Source organism: Eulemur rufifrons, chromosome 6 (genome assembly GCF_041146395.1).
Source record: "Eulemur rufifrons isolate Redbay chromosome 6, OSU_ERuf_1, whole genome shotgun sequence".
Lineage (NCBI taxonomy): Eukaryota > Metazoa > Chordata > Mammalia > Primates > Lemuridae > Eulemur > Eulemur rufifrons.
Window position 1 is genome coordinate 102,550,091 of NC_090988.1, and position 22,018 is coordinate 102,572,108.

A 22,018-nucleotide genomic window follows, 5' to 3' on the forward strand; every position below is an offset into this window, starting at 1 on the left:
TGCTTCGGGGGCTGGGAGTGCAGAGTGTGGGGCTTTGCAGGGCGGGGCGGGGGGCGGGGTGTGCAGTGGGGCAGGGCGGCGGGGGCGGGGCGCCGGGTGTGCAGGTGCGGGCGGCAGGGCGGGGCGCCAGGTGTGCAGGTGCGGGGCGCCAGGTGTGCAGGTGCGGGCAGTGCTGCGGGGCTCCAGGTGTGCAGGTGCGGGCGGCGGTGCGGGGCGCCAGGTGTGCAGGTGTGGCGGCGGGGCGGGGGCGGGGTGGGGTGCGGGCGGCGGTGCGGGACGCCAGGTGTGCGGTGCGGGCGGCGGTGCGGGCGCGCGGCCTCCGGAAGCGAGGGGGCGCTGTGCCAGCCGGCGGCCGTGCGGGACGCGCGTGCTGCTCCTTCCGCCGCGCGCGCTCCGGAAGCGCGTCGCCGCTATGGCGCGGAACGTGTTGTGAGTAGGGGTCGCCGCCCCGCCGCCGGGTGCCCCGAGTGTCACAAGCAGACGGCCCCACACGGGGGGTGGGCAGGGTTCACGCTCAGCGCTCGGGCAGCCCTGGGGTTGGGGCCCTGGGCGGGCTCGCGGGGCGAGGGTTCCCGCCGGGTCCCCGGGCAACGTGCGGACCCGGCTTTGGTTGTCACTGTGGGACGCTGCAGGCGTCCGAGGCGGCGCGCCCCGGTGGTTTGGGCCCTCGGCGTCCGGTTCCCCCGGGGCCCGGTCCTGCCCGACTTCTCGCCCAGAGTTTAAGCAAGAAACTGCGTGTTTCTTGGTGAAGGAATGGTTCGCCCAATGAGTGGAGGGACGTTGCTTCCTCGTGGGTTTGGGGGACAGTAATACGTGTTCGCACGTGACGGTGGAGACTGTGGCCTGAGGGGCCGGGTGTGGCCTGGGCCCCTGCCCACGTCTGGGCAGAGGAGAGAGGGCCGGGGGTGTCCCTGGTGGCCGTGGCTCCCTCAGTAGACAGACGCCTGGGTGGTGCGGGTGCCGGGGCCAGGTGCAGGACGGGCAGGGCCAGGTCCACTCACGTGCTCCCCCGTTTGCCAAGGCGGCTTTGGAGGGAGAGCTGATGGGACTTGCCGTGGATGGGATGCGGCAGGGGCGGGGGCGCAGGAGAGGGTGGGATCCCCGGTGAGTCACCCGCAGGGCTGTGGGGAGGCAGGCGGTGGCAGCCAGCCAGGTTTTTGTGTTTTGAGGAGGGAGGAGAAATTAGGAGTCCATTTGAGAGATGTCAGGTTTGAGGTGCTTATGAGATGCTGGGGGAGCGGGCAGGGAGGCTCACTGGGGGGAGGGCTGGGCCTGAGGGGCATGCACCACTCCAGGGGCACGGGGGTCTCAGGCGGCTGGAGAGGCCGGGAGTGTGCGTTCTGGGGCCCAGGGAGAAGCTCTCAGCCTTGTGGGTTGTTCCAGATCTGCAGGCCTCAGGCCACAGATGGCCCAGGCATGGGCCTGGTGTCAGCGTGGGGCGAACACCGCTTGGGAGCCTGGGACCCTCCCACTGCAGGCTGTTCACTGGGCCTTCCTCAGGCAGCCTCTGCCCCAGGCCCCCAGCCACGTGCACCCCTCAGGCCCAAACCTGGAGGTTTGAAGATTGAGGGGTCTGTGATCTGCTGCACCCCCTTTTCCACTGTTATGGAATGTGTCCCCAAACCTTGTCTCCCCACCTGCAGTGCTACAGTTGTTCACCAGGGGAGACTGTGAACCCCTGGGTGGCCGCGGGTTGGCCTGAACCTGTGGGTAAATCGAGGCAGGCCCCTGTTCCCATGGGGCCTCTGGGCAGGCAGGCCCCCCACTCTTGGGAACCCGTATTTCCTTCTCCACCTCCCTGCAGCCTGCTCCCTGAGGTATGGAGAGGTCAAGATCAGACCCAGAAGGTTCTGTGGGCTGGTGGCTCCTCCATGATGGAGAGGCTCTTAGCAGTCCAGCGCAGCACGGGCTGTGCTATCGGCACCCGGCCTCCGGGAGCCCCACAGCTTCCGGCCCTGGGGCTCAGCCCTGTCGCCCGCCCTTGCCCCTTCAGGAGCAGCCACCCGGTCCTCCAGCCCTTGCACTCCCCTCACCTTCCGGGGACTGAGGTCAGGGCTAGCGTGGAGCACCCCTTGAGCCCCTCTCCCATGGTGCTGGGCACACCCCAAAACCAAGGGATGTGCAGCATCTTAGATTGGCACCAGAGACCCCCACACACAGCCCCTGTGTCTGTGCCCACCTCCCTGAGACCTGCCACGGGCTCCCACTGGCCCTGCACGCCTCCCCATCCCTGAGGCCAGCGGGGCTCTGCTGGACCAGGGGGGACACTCAAGACCCCTAGGTGGAGACTCTGCTTGACTGTCACCCTGCCAGCCAGCTCAACGTAGTGCCAGTCCAGATGGTGGTGTCCCCACACCTCCAAAGCTGATTTCTGGCTTTGAGGGTTTAGGATGGGGATGTGGTGTGATCAGATGTAGTTGGTAAACCGAGTCACAGTTTATCGAAAGCACCAACTTTGGAAGCCCAAGCCGTGGTAGCCTGTATTCTCCATCCTTGGGGAGCTCCCACCTGCAGGGAGGGTGTAGAACTGGCCTTTCTGTCCCCGTGCTGTGGCAGTCCTCTCCGGCCCCGCCTCACCTGAGCCGCCGCAGGGGAGTGGGCAGGCCTGCACCATGTGGGGTCCGCTCTCCTGGGAGGGATTGGTGGCCTCAACATGTGTCTTTGAGCCTTGCTGCCAATCTGTCAGGGGGGAACGCTCTGCTCTCCAACGGCCTCTGTTTCTTGACTTGTTCATTGGCCCTTCCGGAGCCTGGCCCTGGGGATCAACAGCCCACGCTCCCTTACGTTGACACTAGGGACCAGGGCACTGGCTGCCCACCCTGAGCAGACCCACACAGTCTATGGGGACCTCTGTGTCCTTGGAGTGGTGACCTGCAAGGTCAGCCTCTCTGGGACTGCCGTGTCCTGAGTATGTGACGTGGACCCGAATCTCTCCTGGGCAGGTACCCTCTGTACCAGCTGGGCGGCCCACAGCTGCGGGTGTTCCGAACCAACTTCTTCATTCAGCTGGTGCGGCCTGGCACGGCCCAGCCCGAAGACACCGTGCAGTTCCGGATCCCCATGGAGTAAGTCCAGAAGGAATTCAGGCTGGGGGGCGCCACGGGGCTCTGGGTCCTGGCGTGTTACCTGACTCAGCTTACAAGTTGGGGTTCTTCCCGCTGTGAGGTCACCTCAGGCAGCTCTGCCCAGGGAGCACTGACAGCTCCTGGTGTGTGCAGAGCCCTGGCGAGGGCGGGTGTGTGCGTGGCGGGCGGCCTGCGCTTGCTCACCTGGGAGAGTGGAATCCAGAGCCCGAGGCTTGGCCTTGCTCCCCTTCTCGGTCGTCTGCCAAATCCTTGCTCAGCCCTCTTCCCGGGAGAGGGTCCCAGAAGGCTGGTTGGAGCGTGCTGTGGTTCCCAGAACTGCTCAGAGTGGCTTCCGGGCTGTTAGTCCTCGAGGTCCTTGCCTTGGACTGCCAGGTGTGATGTGCCTTTCTCCTTCAGGGAGACGCACAGTGCCAGGACCAAAGTTGGGGTGCTGCTCTGAAGTCTTGAGCACAGGTCCCCAGCTCAGGATTAAGGTGGGACGGTCCTGGACCAAGGTGGCGGCCGCAGTTGCCGTTGTGGAAGCCGAGGCTTGGCTCTGCAGCCTTTGCAGATGGGGCAGGGCACACCTGGAACCCGAGTCTACCATGACCCTGAGGTGTCTGCAGAAAAGGAACGTGGTCTTGACCGACTGCGTCCTCGGTGATCCTCCGCCCACGGTGCTGGCCTTGCTGGGGTCCGCCTGGCCCCACCCGGTGCCTCAGAGAGGGGTGCACCTCCCCACCCTGTGCTGCAGCCTCTGTCCGGGGCCCCCCTTCCGGCGGCGGTGCGCCTGGCGAGGTGCTCTTCCTTGTAGCCTGGTTCAGGCTCCTCTTCTTTCTCCTTCGCCCCCAGGATGACCAGGGTGGACCTCAAGAACTATCTCGAGAGCATTTACAACGTGCCTGTGGCCGCCGTGCGGACGCGCGTGCAGCACGGTGAGTGGCCACAGGGGCTGCTGCCCGTGCCCCGTGTGTGGACCCCTGCCCGGACTCACAACCACATGGCTACGCCAGGCAGCCGCTCGACGGGAGTCTCGGTCTGACTCTGCACGTGGGGAAACTGAGGCACAGGGACGGGGGTGACTTGCTGGGGTCACACAGTGCTTACATTGTAGAACCGGGAGCAGAACTCGGGTGGGCTGGCCCCAGGTGGGCTCTGGGGACTGCCCCCACAGCCTGTCACATGTCCACCTCCCCGTCAGCCCTCAGGGTGGGGTCCCGCTGCAGGGCTCGGCAGCAGGGTGCTCTGTCTGTCCCGAAACCTCTCTCTCGCTCCCCTGCTGGTGCCCGAGTTCCACACCGTGAGCCTGCCGTGCCAGGCCTCTCGAGTGCAGTGCTCACCTCCCCCTGCAAATGGCCTCTGTGAGCTTTTTAGGACACATTTGTGTTTCTAACAGAGCAAAGAGGTTCATCTCGGAGGCTGTAACTGGTTAATTTGAAAGAGTCACGGTCCGTGTTCACCGTGCTCTAATCTAACTACTCCTGCGTTTTGCCTCTTTCTAGAAAGTGGTTCCTGGACTAATTGGACTGAATGTTTTGTGCTGAGAGCTGGCAGTGAAGGTTTTTCTTTTTTCACCCCCTTCCAACAGGCTGTAGCAGGAAAAGGGATCACAGAAATGTCAGGATAAAGAAGCCAGATTACAAGGTCGCCTACGTGCAGCTGGTGAGTGAGAGCGGCCAGAACAGGCTGGGGCCTCTGAGGGGCCCCGCACAGCCGTGTCCTTGAGGGGGTGTTTGTGCCGCTGCGCTGGGGCCCAGGGAGGCTCGGGAGGCAGGATCCCAGAGTTCACAGCGCGGGGGCAGGCCCCACACAAGGTCAGGCCCGGCCATGGGCCTCGGGGGTGTCAGCAGAGCAGAGCCAGCCATTTCGTGATTCTGGAGTTAGAATGCGCTCTGGACAAAGGCAGTCCCACCCCGGGCCTGGTGGGTTTTGGCTCCGACACAAATCAGAATGTTGGAGCCTTGAAGGCCGCCTGCCTCTGGAGAGCCTGTCCTTGGACGGGTGCCAGGCTTGGAGGGGCAGAAGCTGCGCAAGGGGGGCCTGGGTCCCAGAGCCCAGGCAGGTTTGGGGTGGCCGGGGGTCCAGCCCGAGTTCCGTCCCCCTGCTCTGCAGGCCGGCACACCCCAGGCCCCCCAGGGTTCGCCTCTGCCAGGCTGGTTGTGTGAGCCTGTGCTTCCCGGAGATTGTGGCCAGGGACCCTGGGGAGGAAGGGTCTCCTGCACCGCACGCTGCCTGGCCTGTGTTCACTGCAACCTGGGCTGGTCCGAGCGGGACCCCCACATTCAGAGCCTCCCTTGGGCTCTTCACCTTGAGTCCGGGGTGAACCGGATGTGCTTTCTTTCTGGACCGAGAAGTCCAGTAGGTAGCGCCCTGCGGATGCGTCCCCATGCTCCTTCTCCAGGCAGAATCCCTCTGACCTTGGGCAGCGGCCCGGAATGGCATCGCCTCTGTGGGACTCTTCCGGGGGAGACCTCCCTCGGCAGGGTCCGTTAACTGGCCCCAAGTTTGAAAGCCAGGCCGGGGTGAGGGGTCCTCCAGCTCCTTCAGTTGTGGTGTAAACAGCCCCTGGAGACAGGAGCCCGCGGCGACACCGCTAGATGGCAGTGGTGCTATTGGGAAAACACCTCCCAGGCCCCTGCCTGTGCGGGGAGTTAGGAGGCAGTTGGTTAGGAGACCAAGTTAGCATGTCAGCTTTTCTGAAAAACAGTCACATTTGTTGTTCTAAACAGGGGCCCCCGTAATTATTTGGCCTAATATTTGCTGTGCATAAAATCAGCCAATCCAGGTGGAGCGAGCAGCCGTTGGCCTTATAAAGGCCTCTGTGTGCCGGGTGTTAAATCGGCCCACCTGTCTTTGGCGTGGCATGCGGGTCCACGTCCCATGTGCAGGCATTCGCCGCGACTCACTTCAGAGGCGAGCTACGGTTACAAGTGGCTTTTGAGTCATCTGAGCCCTCACATTTTTCCCCGGGCCCCTCCTCACTCGTGAAAACTGAACTCAGCAGCTCTTAGGTCTGGCGTCTGCAGCTGCCACCCGGCTCGTCTGTCTTCCTCTGGGAAGTCCCGGCGGCCAGAGAGCGGCAGGGCAGCTGGGAGCCCGGCGGCCCCTTGGGCACGCTTCCTCCACTCCAAAATTGAAATTTGTAACGGGTGCCCCCCTCCTGAGCCCTAGCGATCTTTGCACTGCCTGGAAACCGGCTGTGGCACTCGGTCCCTGTCCCCCACAAGGGGCCCTGGGGACCAACAGCAGCCCCCGCTCTGCCTCATATCCGCTCAGACCCCTCTCCTGAGCGCGTCCCTTTGGGGCCTGCCCCGGGGCGTCTAACCGCAGCCAGCGTGGAGGGTCGACCAGAAAGACAGATTAAATTATCAACTTTATTTCGAGGTAGCTGCTGTGGAAAGGCCTGGGCCCTCGTGGTGGGACTCGCACACTTTTCCCCTGACAACCTGGTAAACATGTCCTTGGCCTCAGTTCGCCACACAACAAAAAGGGCTTTGACTGCCTGCCCCGGGCGCCGGTTCTCACGCGCGCGTTTGAGTGAAGGGCGCACATGGCCGTGAGGGCGGCTCGCGGCTGGCGGGGCACGTTCCTCCCCGGTCGGGCTCCCGGGCTTCCTGGAGTTGGCGCTTTTTCACTTTTCTCATGACGTCCCCTTCCTGCTCTGCCCGTCAGCTGCTGCTTCCTCTCTGGGAGGAGCGAGGGCTTCACTTTGTAAAGTGCGAGGTGAATTCTCTGGAAAAGCAGAGTCGCTGGGAAACCATGCACGGCACCCACAAGCGGCTTCTGCCTCCTGGGAGAGACGACAGTTCCTCTCAAACCGTTGTAAATTGCAGTCTTTGGGTTTGTGTTTTAAAATGTCGTTTTGGGTTCCTCCTGCCTCAGAAAGCTAGCAGAATCACCTTGACATGTTAGACATAAATCCCCTATTCTGGGCAATTAGCCCTACATGTAAACTGTTGCCCTTTGGTATTTTTACAAAGGGGAAAAAAAAGCGTGGAGCCCCGTAAGCTAATTCTCCTGCGGGCCGGCCCCCCACGCAGGCGCTGCCCGCCTGCCCGCCCGCCCTGTGACGGGCCCGTAAACCTCCCCTCCCCGGTGCGGTCTGCGGACCGTTTCGGACCACGCTTGGCTGCCTGCCCACGTCCAGATTCCTTACAGAGCGAGGGTCTGCGAGGGTCTGCGAGGGCCGGGAGCACTGCTCCCATCTGGCTTATCAGGGTGTTGCAGACGCCGACGCCGTCCCGAGTCCCCCTTCACCTGTCTGGAGACAGAAGGGTGCAGCTCGGGGGACCGGCCGCCCTCCCGGCCCTCCCACCGCCTCGTTAGCAGATTAAACTGGCACCTCATGTTGGCCTCCGTCCCCAAAGCACAGGATTCCCTCCTCCCCGACAGGGTCAGTCTGGTGCCCAGACCCACGCCGATACTGACACATTTTGAACTTTCAGTGAAAGACGTAAAACCAGTTAATTTGCAAAGCCGGTCTTGATTTATAGACTGCTACATATGTACATTTCTTTGTACGTTATATGCATTTTATTTGCCAAGCTCTGAGCCGGGAGGAGGGGGGTAGCCTTTAATGTGGGTAAAGGCCTTTAGGTATTTTGGATGGAAAAGCTTTCGCGCGGCACCAGACGCCGTTTGTGTCGTTTTCTCCGCGCCTTGTTCCTGCCCCCCAGTCTGACCGGGCCGCCCCGCTCTGGTGAATGGGCGCTTTGCTGGGCTGCTTTTAATGAGCCCAGGGCTGGTGCAGACTCCACACCGCAAAGAGACAATGCCACTGAAAAGGGACATTGTCCCAGGGCAGTGGCCTCCCGCTGCGAGATAAAAGCCGGAGGCTGGCGGTGGCCAGGACATGTTTATCTTCCAGGCAGGGACACTGCTCTGGGGACGTTGCCACGAGGACGGAGGGTCGAGGATGGAGGGTCAGGAGCTGATCTCTGAGCCGCTGACCCAGGCGCAGAGTGGGAGGTGCCGTCTCGGAGCGCGTGAGCCGAGGGGGTGCCCACGCTCTCCGCTGGAGCTTGTCCTCTCTCCCCCAGGCCCACGGACAGACCTTCACGTTCCCAGACCTGTTTCCTGAGAAAGAGCAGAGCCCTGAGGCTGGCTCCCTTGATGAAGCCCAGAGCAAGTTCATGGCGGACGAGCAGCAGAGGCAGAGCCGCGACCCCCGGCGCGGTGGCGTCCCCGACTGGTTCGGCCTGTGACGGGGCAGCAAGCAGGGACACGCGCCCCAGGCGGTGCGGCTCGAGCGGCCTGACAGCCCGAATAAAAGTCCTGCTGTGGGAGAAGAACCAGAGCTTTGTTTCCTGCTGTTCTCGGCCTCCCTGACGGCCCCTGGCTTGGCTCTCCCCGGAGCTGCCGCCGCACCGCGCATGCAGGCCGCCCGGCGCTGGGGGGGCTGGGTCTCACGCTGTGCAGGGAGCAGGGCTTGGTGGCCTTGGGATGAGGTGGCCCTTGCTGGGGATGCAGGCTGGGCGGCTGCAGCCGGGAGCTCCGGTCTGGTTGAGGAGAGACGCACCAGGGAGAAGCTCGGGAGACGATTCTGAGCTTCCACACTTGGCGCTGGCGCTCAGCGGCGCTGGCGGGCGCGGGAGGGTTAGCGTGGGTGTGGAGGGGGCGGCATGGATGAGAGAGGCGGCGGGCCACGGGGGAACGTCCCGGCTGAGGGGCTGGGGAGGGATCCGGGGGAAGTGGTGTCCCAGGAAGGTCCCAGCGTGGAGGACGGGAAGCCCGCGTGGCCGGGTGTGTGCCCCGTGTGCAGTGTGCTCCACGCCTGCAGCCCCGTGTCTCCCTGCACAGAAGCCCCCGCCATCCTGTGGGGGCAGCTGGGCCGTGTCTTACCGTGAGGCTGGAGTGGCGCCGGGGCAGCCCCCAAGCCCTGAGCTGCAAATGTAGCTTGATTTTTGGTTTTATGATATTTTTACATCAAATCCAGAGGGTTTCTGGCTCTTCCTCCCAGAACCTCTCCATGAGGGTGGGGTCCAGAGCACCCCCACCCCGAGCCCGACCTCCATGCGGTCCGGTGGGCTCCATGTTTGCTCAACCCTCCCTTGGTTTTGGTGCTTTCTACAGAAAACAGAGTGCTGGCAGCTCCCACTTTGGAAGTTTGGCAGTAGAGCCAGGGGCCGGGGTGTGGTTTGGGGTCCTCACTGTCCCACCTGGCCACACCGAGCAGGACCTGGGGTCTGGTGGGGAGCCCCCAGCACAGTCGTGGTGCACACAGGCGGCTTTTATAGCCGTGGAAACCTGAGCACAAGCCCCGAATGCGGGTGTGTCTGACCAGTTTTCTGTCCCCAGCCAGGGCTGGGAAGTGGGGACCGTGGAGCACACCCCCATGTGCTGCTCCCCTGGTTTACAGGAGCCCAGGGGCTGCCGTCCAGGGGCATCTTGTCCACCTCAGGGTGGACGCCAGGCTGAGCCCGGCCCCGGCCTCCGGACAGGAGCTCCCCAGGCCCGCGTGGCTGCAGGAGGACACGGGGGCCGAGGTGGGCCTGGCCGGGCTGCTCGGAGCAGAGAGGCCCCAGTCCGTGTCTCGGTGAAGGCCCTGCGGGGTCAAGCGTGTCCGGCTGAGCCCGGAAGGGTGGGAGGTGTCTGTGTGGCGGAGCCCAGGCCTTGGGTGGGCAGCCACCGTGACGTCTGCCCTGGGGACACCGAGAGGCCCGTGCAGCAGAGGAGAACGGGGCTGGGCTGTGAGGAGGAGGAGGAGGAGGGGGAGGCCTGGATGCCGGGGCGGGAGTGGGGCTGGGGGCTGCCCCGAGGTGCTGTGCTCAGGCTGCCCCAGGAGCACGGGGAGGCGGAGCTCGGCCACTGGCGGTTTCACACGCAGAACAAGGGCAGGGGCTGCCACGCGTGTGTGGCTGCAGGTTTCCTGCTGAGCAGAGTGGGGCGGCCCAGGGATTCGGGAAGCAGACAGGATGGGGACGTGCGCCTTGGGGGCCTCCAGCCACCCTGTTCTGCAGCGTGGACCCGCCGTGGTCTGAGCAAGAGTCCTGGGTCGTCCCCCTGCCGGGGTGGCCTCCGAGAGCCTTTGGGGAGGAGGAAACGAGCAGGCTCTGCCGCCCACCCCCACCCGGAGCAGGCAGGAGGGTCACCTCTATAGAGGTGAAGGCCCGGGCAAGCCCCACCCTTCAGTGTTGATTTAGAGGGATGGGAGGTCAGGAAGCAGGGCCGGAGAGACGGAGTCGGCCTGTTTTCCGGAGAGAAGTGATTCATGGGGCCTGGAGCCCCGAGGACCCTAACTCATGCAGGGGAGGAGGGATCCACCCTTCATCTGGGACCCCTGACCGGAGGAGGCACATCCATCACAGCCGCCACCCCCACTCCAGCCGCCCGGCCTCCAGACCCGCTTCCCGCTCAGCCCCCGCCTGTGCAGACCCTGCGGGGCCCCCACTCGCCCCCACGTGGGCGGCGCCTGCAGCAAGCTGGGCTTGGCCGGCCCGTCGCCCTCGGCAGGTGTGTGTGGACATGGTCTCCCTCCCCCCAGACTTTGTGGGGCTCCCCTTTGCATCCTCTGTCCTGCAGGTGACCCGCTGACCTTAGAAAGGGGCTGGCGGAGGGCAGATCCCCTAGCCATGCACGGCCGGCCGGTCCTGCCGAGACAAGCACAGGGTGGACCCAGCAGGGCGCAGAGCTGCTGCTTCCTGGCAGGGCAGGAGGGCAGGGTGGGGCCGTCCCGCTTGAGAGAGGAGTTCCCAGTTCCCCAAAGGCGCAAATTCACAGGCGACCCCCGGTCTGAGGCGGGATGGGCGCCAGACCAAAGCCTGCGGGGTCTGTAGGAGCCTTGTGTGCGCAGCTTACTGGTCACCCTAGGGTTCCCCGGAACCCCCACCCGCCCCCACACCCCCACCCCGCGGAGAAGCACAGGACAGCCGAGGGTAGGCAGCCCCACTCTGGGACCAAGGCTCACCTCCCTCCCTGCATGCCTGGTGGGAGGGGTGGACAGGAGGGGCCGCGGGGTGGGTGGGGTTCAGGGGTTTAGGAAGGCTGCCCCACCCCCGCCCAGGTGGCTCAGAGCCCTGAGAAGGGGCAGCTGGGTGGCCCGTCCCTTCCGTGGTCATTGCTGCCCCGAGGCTCAGGGCAGGAGAGGCCCCCAGCCTTGGCAGGTGTGGGCCCCACTGTAGCACCCTGTGTCCCTGACACACGGAGCCAGAGAGGGGCTCCTGGGATCCCCCAAGTGCCTGGCCAGACACACAGCCTTTGCTGCAGAGGGAACCGTGCCTGGCAGCCTGGCGCAGGGCCGGGACCCGAGAGACAGCCCAGATAGAGGGGGTTCGCGCGTCAGCTCCTTGAACACCCCATTCCTTGCGGGCGTCTCCTGCTGGAGCGGGGAGCACCCTGTGGACAGCGAGTGGACCCAGGGGAGCACGTGGACCGCGCTGCCCCGACACCCCATCCTGTGTGTTCACTTTGGCCACGCAGGGGTCTGCTGGCTTTGTTGGAGGGGACGCGAGGTCCAGGCAGCGCCACATTGCGCTGTGGGAAGAGGCAGGGCCGCGGGGGTGCAGGGCTCTGCTTGGAGCCGCATGCCCCGTTTCTGTCTGGGTTACTGCGTCGGCACCCCCGCCTGTGGCCTACGGGGTTGCATCCCAGACCCCTGGCAGCTCCCAGTGACAGCTGAGCTGCCTGAATGGCGTGGGGCCTCCTCTGGCCACTGTCCCTCCATGGGCATCTGGCTTTTCCCGTTCCAGCACCGGCAGCCCTGTCCCTGGGGTGGCTGTGCCTGTACCGCACGGTGGTCCCACCTCCAAAGGCGGCACTGCTCAAGGCGATGGCTGCAGGTGACCAGCCCAGGAGCTGGTGCCGGGAGAGGCCCTGCTGGGCCTGGCCCTGTGGGTACCTCCTGAAGTCCCCATCCCACCCCACCCGGCTCCTGGGCCCCTCTGCAGCCCGAGCCCAAAGCCACATGGAGGTCGTCCACTGTGCCGGGGCTCCCTGTCTGTGGCGTGTGTCCTCCGTGGGGGACTCCAGCCCAGGACACAGCGGTTCCGCCTGAACTGGTCCTCTCAGAGGAGAGGCTGAGAAATTAGGCTCCCTGGTGGGGCCTTCTGGAGTAACTGTGATCTCGGGGCTCCTCTCCCCCGACTGACGTCCGAGTGATTCTCAACTGCATCAGCTGCGCAAGCGACGGGTGCGCAGACGGCTTGTGGACGCCACACTCGGAGTCGGCCCAGCCAGGCGGGAGAGCCGGGCTGCCGGGCTATTCCGGAGAGCTGGAAAGTGGCACCAGGCTTGTTCTGGGCGGTCCCGGCACCCTGCGGGTGGCCGGGGTGACTGAGCCCCTCCCTCAGGGCGCTGGGCAGGGCAGTGCTGGCCGTGGGGTGTTCTCGTCTGGCATTTAAACAGCTTTATTGAGTCGTCCACACACCGCGCAATCCGCCTGTTTCAAGTGTGCGGTTCAGCGGCTTGCGGAGTGTTCCCAGAGCCGAGTGTCTGAAATCACGGATTGGGGCACACTGTCCTCACCCCAGAAAGCAGCCCTGCACCCCCCAAGCTGTGCTTCCCCAGCCCCGGCAGCCGGCCGCGTTCTGTTGCCACGGACTCGCAGCTTCTGGATGTCTCGTGGAGGTGGAACCGCACGGTTTGTCGCGTTGTGGCCGGCCTGTCCCTGCGCAGTCCTCCCCGCCCAGCCACGTCGGCCTGGGCCCGTCTCGTCCCTTCTCGCGGCCGCATGCTGTGGCGCTGTGTGGACGGGCCCGGGTGTCGGCCGTCAGTGGGCACTGCGGTGGCATCTGGGCTGCTGTGAACACAGGGTGCTCACTCCCTGGGGCCGGGGTGCTCTTCACCTGCGGCACCAGCGTGCAGCCACTCTGGCCGCCCACCAGGGAAGGCGTTTCAGTCCCTCAAGTCCCCAAAGGTGGCAGAGGGATGGGCCACCTCCTGGGAGAGACGGTCCTGTGTGAGGCGCAGGGGGCTGGAGGAGGGTGCTGTGCTGAGCAGCCGGAGGCTGGGGAGAGGAGCGGACGGGGCCCAGGCTGCTCTGCACACCCTGGGGCTCGGCTGGGCCAGGCCTCGGGTTGGGGTCGGGGAGCCTCTGCCTCAGTGGGGTGGCGTGGGGGGCCCTATGGACGGAGGTGTCCGGCCCCAGGGCCTCAGCGCGGCTCCTCTTTACCCCCTCCCTGCCTCAGCCACCACTCCCCGCTCCCCACCCTCGGCAGCCAGCACAGCACACTGGGGGCTTTGTTCCCGTTCCCCGCTCAGCCACAGGGCCTGGGCCCATCCCCCGCCACGGTGCCACGACTATAAGTTCCTTCAGGGCAAAGAATTATTCTCTTTTAGCCTATTCCCACGGCTCCAGCCGGCTTCAGGACGCTCTCCCTAGCGGGTTGGTGTGCTTTGTCACAGCCTGCGAGGGCCCTGCGTCCTGGCTGCCTCCCCGCCTCCCCACCACCACCCGGGGACACCCTGGCTTTCCCGGCCTGCGTGAAAGAGAACAGGTGTCCCAGGGGAACCGGCAGCCCCAGACCCGCTCTCCAGGGTCCACTCAGTTGGCTGCAGGGCCGGCAGCCCACGAGGCCTCAGCCACACGGTGCCCGGTGGGGACCCATGGCCACGGCCTGAGCGCAGCCAGCAGAGGACCCGGCTTCCGCATCTGTGTCTGCCCTGCCCCCGTCCGAGGTCACGGCCGGCACCCAGCCCCCCAAGTCGCCTCATTATTTCTTGGTAAATAGGGCTTTTCCTAGTCAAAATAATCAGCTTTTTCTGTTGCTCCCACATCTGGCTTTGATTGGCCGCGGCCTCCGCGGGTGCTGGAGCCCTGCCGTCGTGGCACACGGGGCGGCCGGCAGGGCTGCTTCCGTCTGCACGGGGCCAGCTCCTGCCTGTCCTGCCTGTCCCTGCCCTGGTAGGGCCCGTGGTGCGTCCGTGGCTGCACCCAGGCAGGACGCCAGGTGCTGGCCATCAGAGGTGCGCGGTGCCAAAGGTGTCCCTCATGCCGGGCTGCATTCTCCCTGGAAGCCCTTTGCTGTCCTTTCTGGTGGAGACAGAAGATTCCAGAAATCCTCCAGCCCCTCTGCGTGGAATTCACAGGAAGCCAGATGAGAAGGGTCCCCTGGCTGACTGTCCTGCTGGGCATGTATGTCCCCGGGGCCTGCAGCAGACATTCTGCCAGGACAGGGGTCCACAGGTGGAGCCCACGTCACCTGTGGGAGGCTTGGGGTGGGCAGGTGGTGGGCAGTGGGTTCCCCCGGGAGTCCCCGTCCCACATGCCCACTCGTCCCTGTCCCGCATCTGCACCACGAGCCACCACCACGCAGGGCCAGGAACTCCAAGGTCACCTTGGCACGGCTCTCAAACTCCCCTGAGAGCACCCTGAGGCCGGGGCCTGGCTTGGGGCGCCCGGCGGGGAGCCCCGCCCCTCCTCTGACTGGAGGCCAAGCAACAGCTGCCTTCTCCTTCCAGTGGGGGGGCCTGCGCCCCTGCTCCCCACGTCCCTTCAGCCCTGCCAGCCTCCCTGCCCAGGGTGCTGCGCCACTCCTCCCACCTGGCTCACGGGGAAGGCGCCCTGTCTCTGTGTCCCCATGTCCCTTAACCATGAAGGGTCTGCTTGGCTCTCTGTGGGGAACTGGCAGCGTCACAAAGAAAGGGGTGTCGGTGTCTGATGTTACAAGGAGACACTGCTAGCTGGCCAGTTACGGACGTGCTCACGTGTTCTGGAATTGAAAACCTCAGCATCACTGACCGGCAGGGCCTCGAGCTGTAGGCCCCAGACCGCCCCACTGCCGTCCCCACCGCGCTGCCGTCCCCCCGCCATGGAACGTCCGGCGTGGTGCAGGGGAGCAGCCCGACACGCCGGGAGGGACCGCCTGGCCAGTGAGCTCTGGTCGCACACCGAGCAGGCCTGGTGCCTTTGCCCACGGGGCCGGGGGCGCGAGTGGGACGGGGGGACCCGGAAAGACTCAGAGTGCGGCACGGAGGCCTCCAGGCAGCAGAGCACGAGTCCCTGGGGGTGCTGCGGGGTGGGGGGCAGAGGCCAGTGGGGTGAACCCCGAAGCTCACTCCCGGCCGGGTGGCGCTCACAGCTGCTGCGGCCCTCCCCGCCCGGCGGGGGGAGGGGCTCCCGGCAGGCCCCGCGCCCAGGGCAGGGGTGAAGCGTCCTCTTAAACAGAACAAGGTGCTCGCCTTTCATACCTTCAGTTTACGAAGTGTTTGGAATTCCGACAGCCCAAACAGCTGGATGCGCCCTGCCCCAGTTCTCCCTGGGACTTTACCGGCGGCCGGGGCCTTAAATAATTCTTATAAAAACCATGTCAGCCCCAAACTGTGTGATATCTGATTTGTAGCACTCATAAAACCCCATGCCTGCTGCCAGAGGGGGAGGGACGAGCCGGCTCTGCCGAGCTCTCGTTTCCCGCCGGTTTGGTGCGCGTGTGCGTGGGTGAGGGTCGCCCCGGGAGGATGGGTGACCCCACAGTGCTGGGGCTCCCACTTTGCTCTGTGGCCCCCATCCATGCCGTCAGCAGGGACAGTGTGTGGCCTCTGCCCACGTCGCCACCCGCCCCACGCGCCCCAGTGCTCACGAAGCCACTCCCTGACACATCCCGCCACAGCCATAGCTCCAGGAGGAACGAGGCCTCAGCGGCCAGAATGTCCCCAGTGGACGGGGGAGAGGCAAGTTCCCTCTGGGGGTCTGGGGGGCACAGCCCCTGCCCACTGCCCGCTCCTGTCCGAGCCGCCATGCCGCTGAGCGTCAGCACCCGGGGACCTGGGGACCCGGGGAAGAAGGCACCGGTCTGCGTGGGAGGAGGCTGCCTCCAGCCCCCAGCCAGCTCCGTGGGAGGCTCCGGCCCCTGGGCAGCATGGGTGGCCAGTGTGTGGCCTTTGGGGCCCCAGAGTTGAGGCCACAGCCTGTGTCCTTCAATGTTCCGAGCAGGCCCCAAGTGACTGGTGGCGGGGAGGGGCTGCACACAGCTCCTGTCCTCCAGTGTCGGGCCTGGGGGCACCCAGGTGACCCTGGGGAGCCTGGCCGGGCTGTGGGGAGCAGGCCTGTCCCCCGGAACTGTACTGAGAGCCCCAACACCCATGTCAGCATCTGGTCCGTGGCTGTGGATAGAGAATGAGCCCCTGTGCGGGGTGTGGGGGCAGGGGGTCCTCAGCAGCGGGGGTCACCAGAGCCCGGATCAAAGTGTCCCGGAAACACACACTCGTTAGGAAGGGCCTGAGGTGCATACCCAGCCCCCGCTGGGAACCTCACGCCGAGGCCACGGGTCACTATGGGGCCTGGGCTGTGGTGGGCAAGGTGGGGGGGTGGCCCCCGGCTCCACCATTCTGGCCTCAGTTGTCCTGTGGCTTCTGAGAGGATGGCCTGCCCCAGACCGGAGGGGCCTGCCCAAGGCCACTTTCCCCACTGGGCTCCTGTGACTGGCAGCGGAGTGCTCCCCGCTCCAGGGCACACGTGTGAACTGCCAGGCCCAGGAGCTAGCTCAGTGGAACCTTCCGGAAGGAGGCATGGCTGCGGGGTGTAGCCTGGGCTGAGCGGGCCAGGAGTCCTGTTTTCCACACGCAGTGCCACCTGGCAACCCCGGGGCCCTTGCCGTGGCCCTGTTTTTGATGCTTGCCAGGGAGACGCAGCCAGGCTGGCGCAGGAGCCCTGGCGTCTCCAAAGGAGCTGACATCAGGATGCCTGGCCCCTCCTCCCCCCAGGTGTCCCATGTCACTGTCTGTCCCTCTCACGGCCGCGGTGTGGCAGAGCGTGGCCAGGCAAGGGCACCTGGAGGTCAGCTGCTTGCGGGCAGGCTGTTCCTCAGAGGTGGCGTCGCTGTGCTGGCCAACCCTGGGGCTGGCTGTCAGGCTGGAGGTGGCGTGGCCGACCCCTGTCACCGAGCCAGCCGTCAGCGCACCCACTCCAGTGGTCCTCAGCCCCCCGAGGGCTCCCAGAGTCAGAACCCCGGGCACCTCCCTCTGCTCAGCACGTCCCAGGGCCTGAGGCGGTTTGCAGCGCGCCCCCAGCCCCCCGTGACGCCGCCGCTGCCAGGCGGCTCCTTGGCCAGGGGGTGCTGGAAGCCAGCGTGGCCCCGGTCACCACGTCCCATGTCACCCTGTGTCCCTGGTGCCTGACCCTGCTCCCGGGTCCCTGCCTGGCTTCGGCAGGTCAGCTTCCCTCAGGGCCTCCTGCTTCGGCTGCTTTTCTTTCTATTTAAGGAAAGAAGCCCCCCGGCACCCGATTCCTCCCTGAAGCGCACCCCGCCACAAGCTCCGGAGCCCACCGCTGGGGGCTTAGATTTCCCTCCCCGACAGCTGCTCTGGACACCCCCGTGGGGCGCTCCCGGCCCCGTGAGTGGTTTGTGCATCTCTCCTTGGAGGAAGGGGCAGCTCAGCCTAGGCTCTGGGGGGCCAGGGGCCTCGGTCCCTGAGAAGGACCCCTGCTTCCTGCAGGGTGCGGGTGTGGCCAAGTGTGTGGGGGCAACATGCCCAGCACGTCAGCACCCCCTGCCCCCCATCCCCCAAGCCCCAGAACCGGGTGCCCCACTAGAGTCTCCCCTTGATCGCGGGGTGACCTGGTGCGTGACCACCCTCAGTTTGTCCCTGTGCCTCCTAAAAATAAAAACCAGGCTCGAGGCCCTGAGGGAGGCCCTCCGGCTCAAGACCAGCTGCTGTTCCCATCTCCGCCTGTCCTCACCTCCCAGAACATCCCCTGCGCGCCGGCCCGGGCCTCGCCCCGGCCAAATCCGCCTGGGCCCCTCAGCTGGTGCATGACGGGGAAACTATGTGTTCCGCGCCTCCTCGGGGGCTCGGGGGGGGATGTGCCCACTTGCGCAGGGCGAGGGCCCAGCAGCTGCGAGGAGGGTGATGCGGGCGCCCAGGAATGCCCTTTATCTGGGAATATCTCCCCGCTCGCCTGGATGCCGGGAAGCCCGCGCTCCAGCCCTCCCGTGACTCCTGCTAGAGTAGAAATCTCTCCGGGAGACAGGACCAGTTGTCCACATCCGTCAAGATGACCCCGTCCAGAAAGGCCGTTTCTGAACTCTCCTGACCTCCGGCTGTTCCAGGGGCTGCGGCCCGGAGGCCCCCAGACTCCCAGACCAGGGGAGCTGCAAGGGCCCCTGAGAACCCCCGAGGAAAGGGCCGGGAAGGGGTCACGCTGGTCCTTCAGAGACCACCCCCGGCTTCCCTGAGTGTGTCGCCCAGCTCGGGTGGGGGTGCACGTGATGGCACCTTCCTCGGGGGTCAGTCCCCTCCCTGTGGTTGCCAAAGTTTGCCTGTCCTCCCTGGGGTCCCCGATGCAGGGGACCGGGGCGTCGGAGGGACCCCAGGGTGTGGGCAGTGCGGGAGGACCCGTCTAGTTGCAGACACGAGGCAGAAACCCAGGAAGCTTCTGCGGGGCGTCCTGGACCTGGGGGAGCTGAGGGGACAGAGGCCCCGAGGAGGGCCGGGGGCTGGGTGGGGGCTGTGGGGGCACCAGGAGCGGTCACCAGCCGGGCGGGCCACGTGCTTGCCCACAGGGCTCACAGAACATTTTTGACAGGGCCTGGGGGCCAGGCCTGGGCTGTGACAGGCCTGGGGGACGTCAGGCCCACAGGGCACACGCACACTCAGTCCCCTCTGAGGGGTCCCCTCCCTCCCAGCCGTGCCCCCGTGTTGTTGCCCCGGCAACTCGGGAGGGCAGGCAAACAGATGACAACTGAGTGGCCCCCAACTCCTGGCTGTTCCCTCGGGGGGCTGGGACAGGGTGGGAGAAGGCATTCGCAGAGGGCCTCGCGCCAGCCCTGCCCTGGGCCGCTGAGCCCCTCCCGCCCCCCAGTGGCACCACGCGGGGCCCAGGCTTGGGAGGAGGTGGGCTGGGCAGGGCAGCCGGGTCCCAGGGTGGGCTCAGGGGCCCCCCAATCTGGGGGTTTGTGAAGAGGGTGTCTCAGGCCTCTCCCACACCCAAGTTCTGGGGGCTCCCAGGCCAAAGCGGCCCCTTCAGCAGGTCCCCGTCCCTTCCATTGCAAAGGGCCCCTGCCTCTCAGGACGGGGGTCTCGGGGTCTCCAGGAGCTGGCAGGCACCGCCGGCCGCCTGGTGGGGGCAGTAGCGTGACACGGTTGGATGCTCAGCCCTGGGCACTCCAGCTGGGGGTCTCCAGCCCTGGGGCCAGCAGCCCCCACAGGGCGCCTTCCCACCCTGCCCTCCCCAGCACGAGGTCCCAGCTCGGGGTCTGGCACACACGCCTCCCACGGCCACGCTGAGGGTCCCGGCCCTGAGCCGGGGAGGGCTCGGGCATTTCCTAATGTTCTGGGCGGGGGCTGCTGGGAACAGCCTGGAGAAGTGTTTCCGCTTCACCAGGGGAAACTGAGGCACGAGCTGGAGCTGGCATTTGACGTCCTCTGTTCACCTCTCCCTGAGGCCAGCGCCTGGGTCCTGGGCAGTCTGGGATCCCCCGCCACATGCAGGCTCAGCCCCAGGGGACAGTGTGTGCCTGAGGTCCCAAGTCCCACCCAAGGGCGGCGCTGCTGCCCAGGAGGGAGCCGGACGCTGGACAGAAGGGTCATGCGCGGTGATGGCCACGCTGTCCTTCCCCGGCTTAGCTGTCCGCAACCTGAGCCCTCCATGAGGCCAAAATTAGGGTCTGAAGGAGGGGCCGGGCCAGGGCATCCCAGGGAAACCTGAGCCTCCGTGGCTCACAGCAGTGCCCGGTCCAAATGCCAGTGGCCAGCGTTCCCAGGAAGTTCAAGTGTGCCTGCGGGGGCCCAGCCCCCAGCCCCTCCGTTCAGGCCTTCCAGGGCCTGGCGCAGCCCCTCCTCCCGCCCGAGCTCAGGAGGGAAGGGGTGAGCCCCCCAGCGAGGCCCGGCCCTGCCTCCCGGCTGGCGTCTGCTTTCTGTGTTAGAGGGTTGAGTTCACCCCCTCCTCGAGGGGCTGCCTCTTATCTCTGGGAAAGAGATTACAGAGTTTCTGACATTAAATTTTCATGCTGAAGTTTTCAGCATGTAGTTTGGAAAGTATTTTTTTCAAATAGCACCTGGAGAGGAGGGACAAGAGAGGAAGTCAAGTCTGCTCTCCATAAAACTTTGAACTTGGGGGTGGAGGGACGGCCGTCCGGCTCCCCCTCCCCCACCATGAGTTATTGATTCCGGCCACGCGAGCCTCCCTGGGTGCCCCCCACCCCGCGCTGGGCCTGGTGGTGGGCGCCACGCCTCCTGGCACAGGCTCCTGCGCTCCCCGTTTTGTCCTTTGTTTGGGTGCGGGACAGCCAGTTGCCGCAGCCCCCCCGGAGGTGCACCGCCCCTGCCGGGACCCCGCTGTGCCAAGGTGGTCCAGAGGCCTGGGCTGCGTGACTGTCCCGGGGCTCGGTAATGGAAAGAGGCTGCTGTTTGTGTCTTTTGGTAATTGGAGGGGCCGCTCGGAAAATCCAGTCTCGAGCTTGTCTGTTGGGTCATTTTGATTTGGGGATTGCCAAACATTGGGGCCACAAGAGGTCACCCCGCTGACCCCGGCTGCCTCATTATGTCACAGCCAGATTGCCGCGGCCCCTGATGGAATCCAGAAGGCCCAGGCGCGGGCGGCGGGCAGGAGGCCTTGGAGGTGGGGGCAGGGCCGTGGGGGCCGTGCAATGCGATCAGCCCACCCCGGGCCCGCCCTGGGCACGGCGGCCCCACTGCCCCGGAGCACGCCGGCCCCGCCCGCAGACAGAGCCGGCACAGGGCCCTGCTGACCTTGCTTCTAAACACCCCAGCCAGCCGCCACTCCTCCTCATCCTCGCCGGCGGCCATGCCCTGGGCTGCCCTGCCTTCACTCCCAAACGCAGGGACCCCTCCACCCACTCACCTCCCACTGCCTGGGGCCCAGCAGCCGCCCCACACCCCTCCCACCCGGCACCCCGGCGCCTCTCTCTGCAGCCTCCGCATAGCCCAGGCTCCCGTGCCCTCCATGTCCTGCTCGGCACCTCACTTCGCACTTTGCTGGGGGGATAACTGGGCTGAGCAAGCCCCCTGGGCCCCCTGCACATGGGCTGGCAGCCTGCAGGGCACGCTGAGCGCGGGCGGAATGCGCCTGGATGGGCCTGGCTCTGCCCCACACCCGCAGGCCGGCTGCCCGGCCCCAGCTTCCCTCCCAGTTCTTTCCTCCTTTTCTCTCTTGGGGTTCCCGGCAGACCCCTGTGCCTAGCCTGGCCGTCCCCACCCCTGTGGCTCCTGGTCAGTCAGTGCCAAGTTACTCCTTTGCCTGTGACCCCTAGCGGGGGACAGGCCAGGGCCGGAGAGGCCAGCTACGGGTGCGGCCACTGTGCTCCCTACTGCCGCCAACCCTCCTCTGTCTCGGAAGACCTTTGGGGACCCTTGGGCTGCTTTCCCACCTCCTCCGAGCCCCCAAACCTGCTGTTTCAGGCCAGCAGGCAGATGTGACTGCCTCGTGTGACCCTGTGGTCCAGGGAGGAGCAGGAGTTGGCGGCAGCTAGTCACCCCTGAAGCCAAGCCTGCCCTCCTCAGTGGGGACGCACGCAGAGGGAAGAGGGAGCGGGTGGGTGCTCTCTGGGGCCGGCGGAGTCGGGGTGGTCTGTGCACTTTCTTTCTCCCCCTGCTCCTCGGGGAGAGATGTTCTGTCCACCGTCTTGCAGGAGGTGGCGGGAAGGTCACTTAAGCAACCAAGCTGGGTGGGGGCATCCGGCGAGGGGTGGACGTTTAACTCTCCCCCAGGTGAGGGCCCGTAGCCCGCTGCGGGTGTCCGGGCTGTGCTCGTCCCTGGGTGCCCTGGAAATGGGAGAAGTGTCGGCAGAGCCACAGCTGGGCAGTGGTGGAGGGACCACGCTTTGTCCTGTCCCCCCAGCCTGCCTTGGCTTGTGGGCTTAGTAGGTCAGCACTTTCTGCAAACTCCACACGCAACAAGCAGAGCCCGAGGGAGAGGTGGCCAGGCTGGCGGGGCCCCCCTGAGCCTGCCTTGTGTGGGCACCGCCATGTTCCCTGCTGCACACCCATGCCACGCCGCGGGGCCAGCCCTGCCGGCCCGCAGCCCTCCCAGACACCCACCAGGCGCACAGTGCCCGGAG

At 65.9% G+C, this 22,018-nt stretch overlaps 1 protein-coding gene across 1 annotated transcript; it reads left to right on the plus strand.

The window, feature by feature from the left end:
* Positions 1 to 402: 402 nt before the first annotated feature.
* On the plus strand, positions 403 to 8,355 carry MRPL23 (mitochondrial ribosomal protein L23). Its single transcript, XM_069470399.1, has 5 exons — positions 403 to 429; positions 2,943 to 3,065; positions 3,918 to 4,000; positions 4,654 to 4,727; positions 8,105 to 8,355. Exons 1-5 carry the CDS (start codon positions 413 to 415, stop codon positions 8,267 to 8,269), a joined length of 462 nt encoding a protein of 153 aa, XP_069326500.1. The 5' UTR covers positions 403 to 412; the 3' UTR covers positions 8,270 to 8,355.
* Positions 8,356 to 22,018: the final 13,663 nt, after the last annotated feature.

What these genes read in the sequence shown, in the direction of transcription:
- MRPL23 (XM_069470399.1), top strand. An exon ending in CAGTTCCGGATCCCCATGGA is followed by an intron (nt 3,066 to 3,917) that starts GTAAGTCCAGAA and finishes CTTCGCCCCCAG; the next exon opens with GATGACCAGGGTGGACCTCA. An exon ending in GCGGACGCGCGTGCAGCACG is followed by an intron (nt 4,001 to 4,653) that starts GTGAGTGGCCAC and finishes CCCTTCCAACAG; the next exon opens with GCTGTAGCAGGAAAAGGGAT.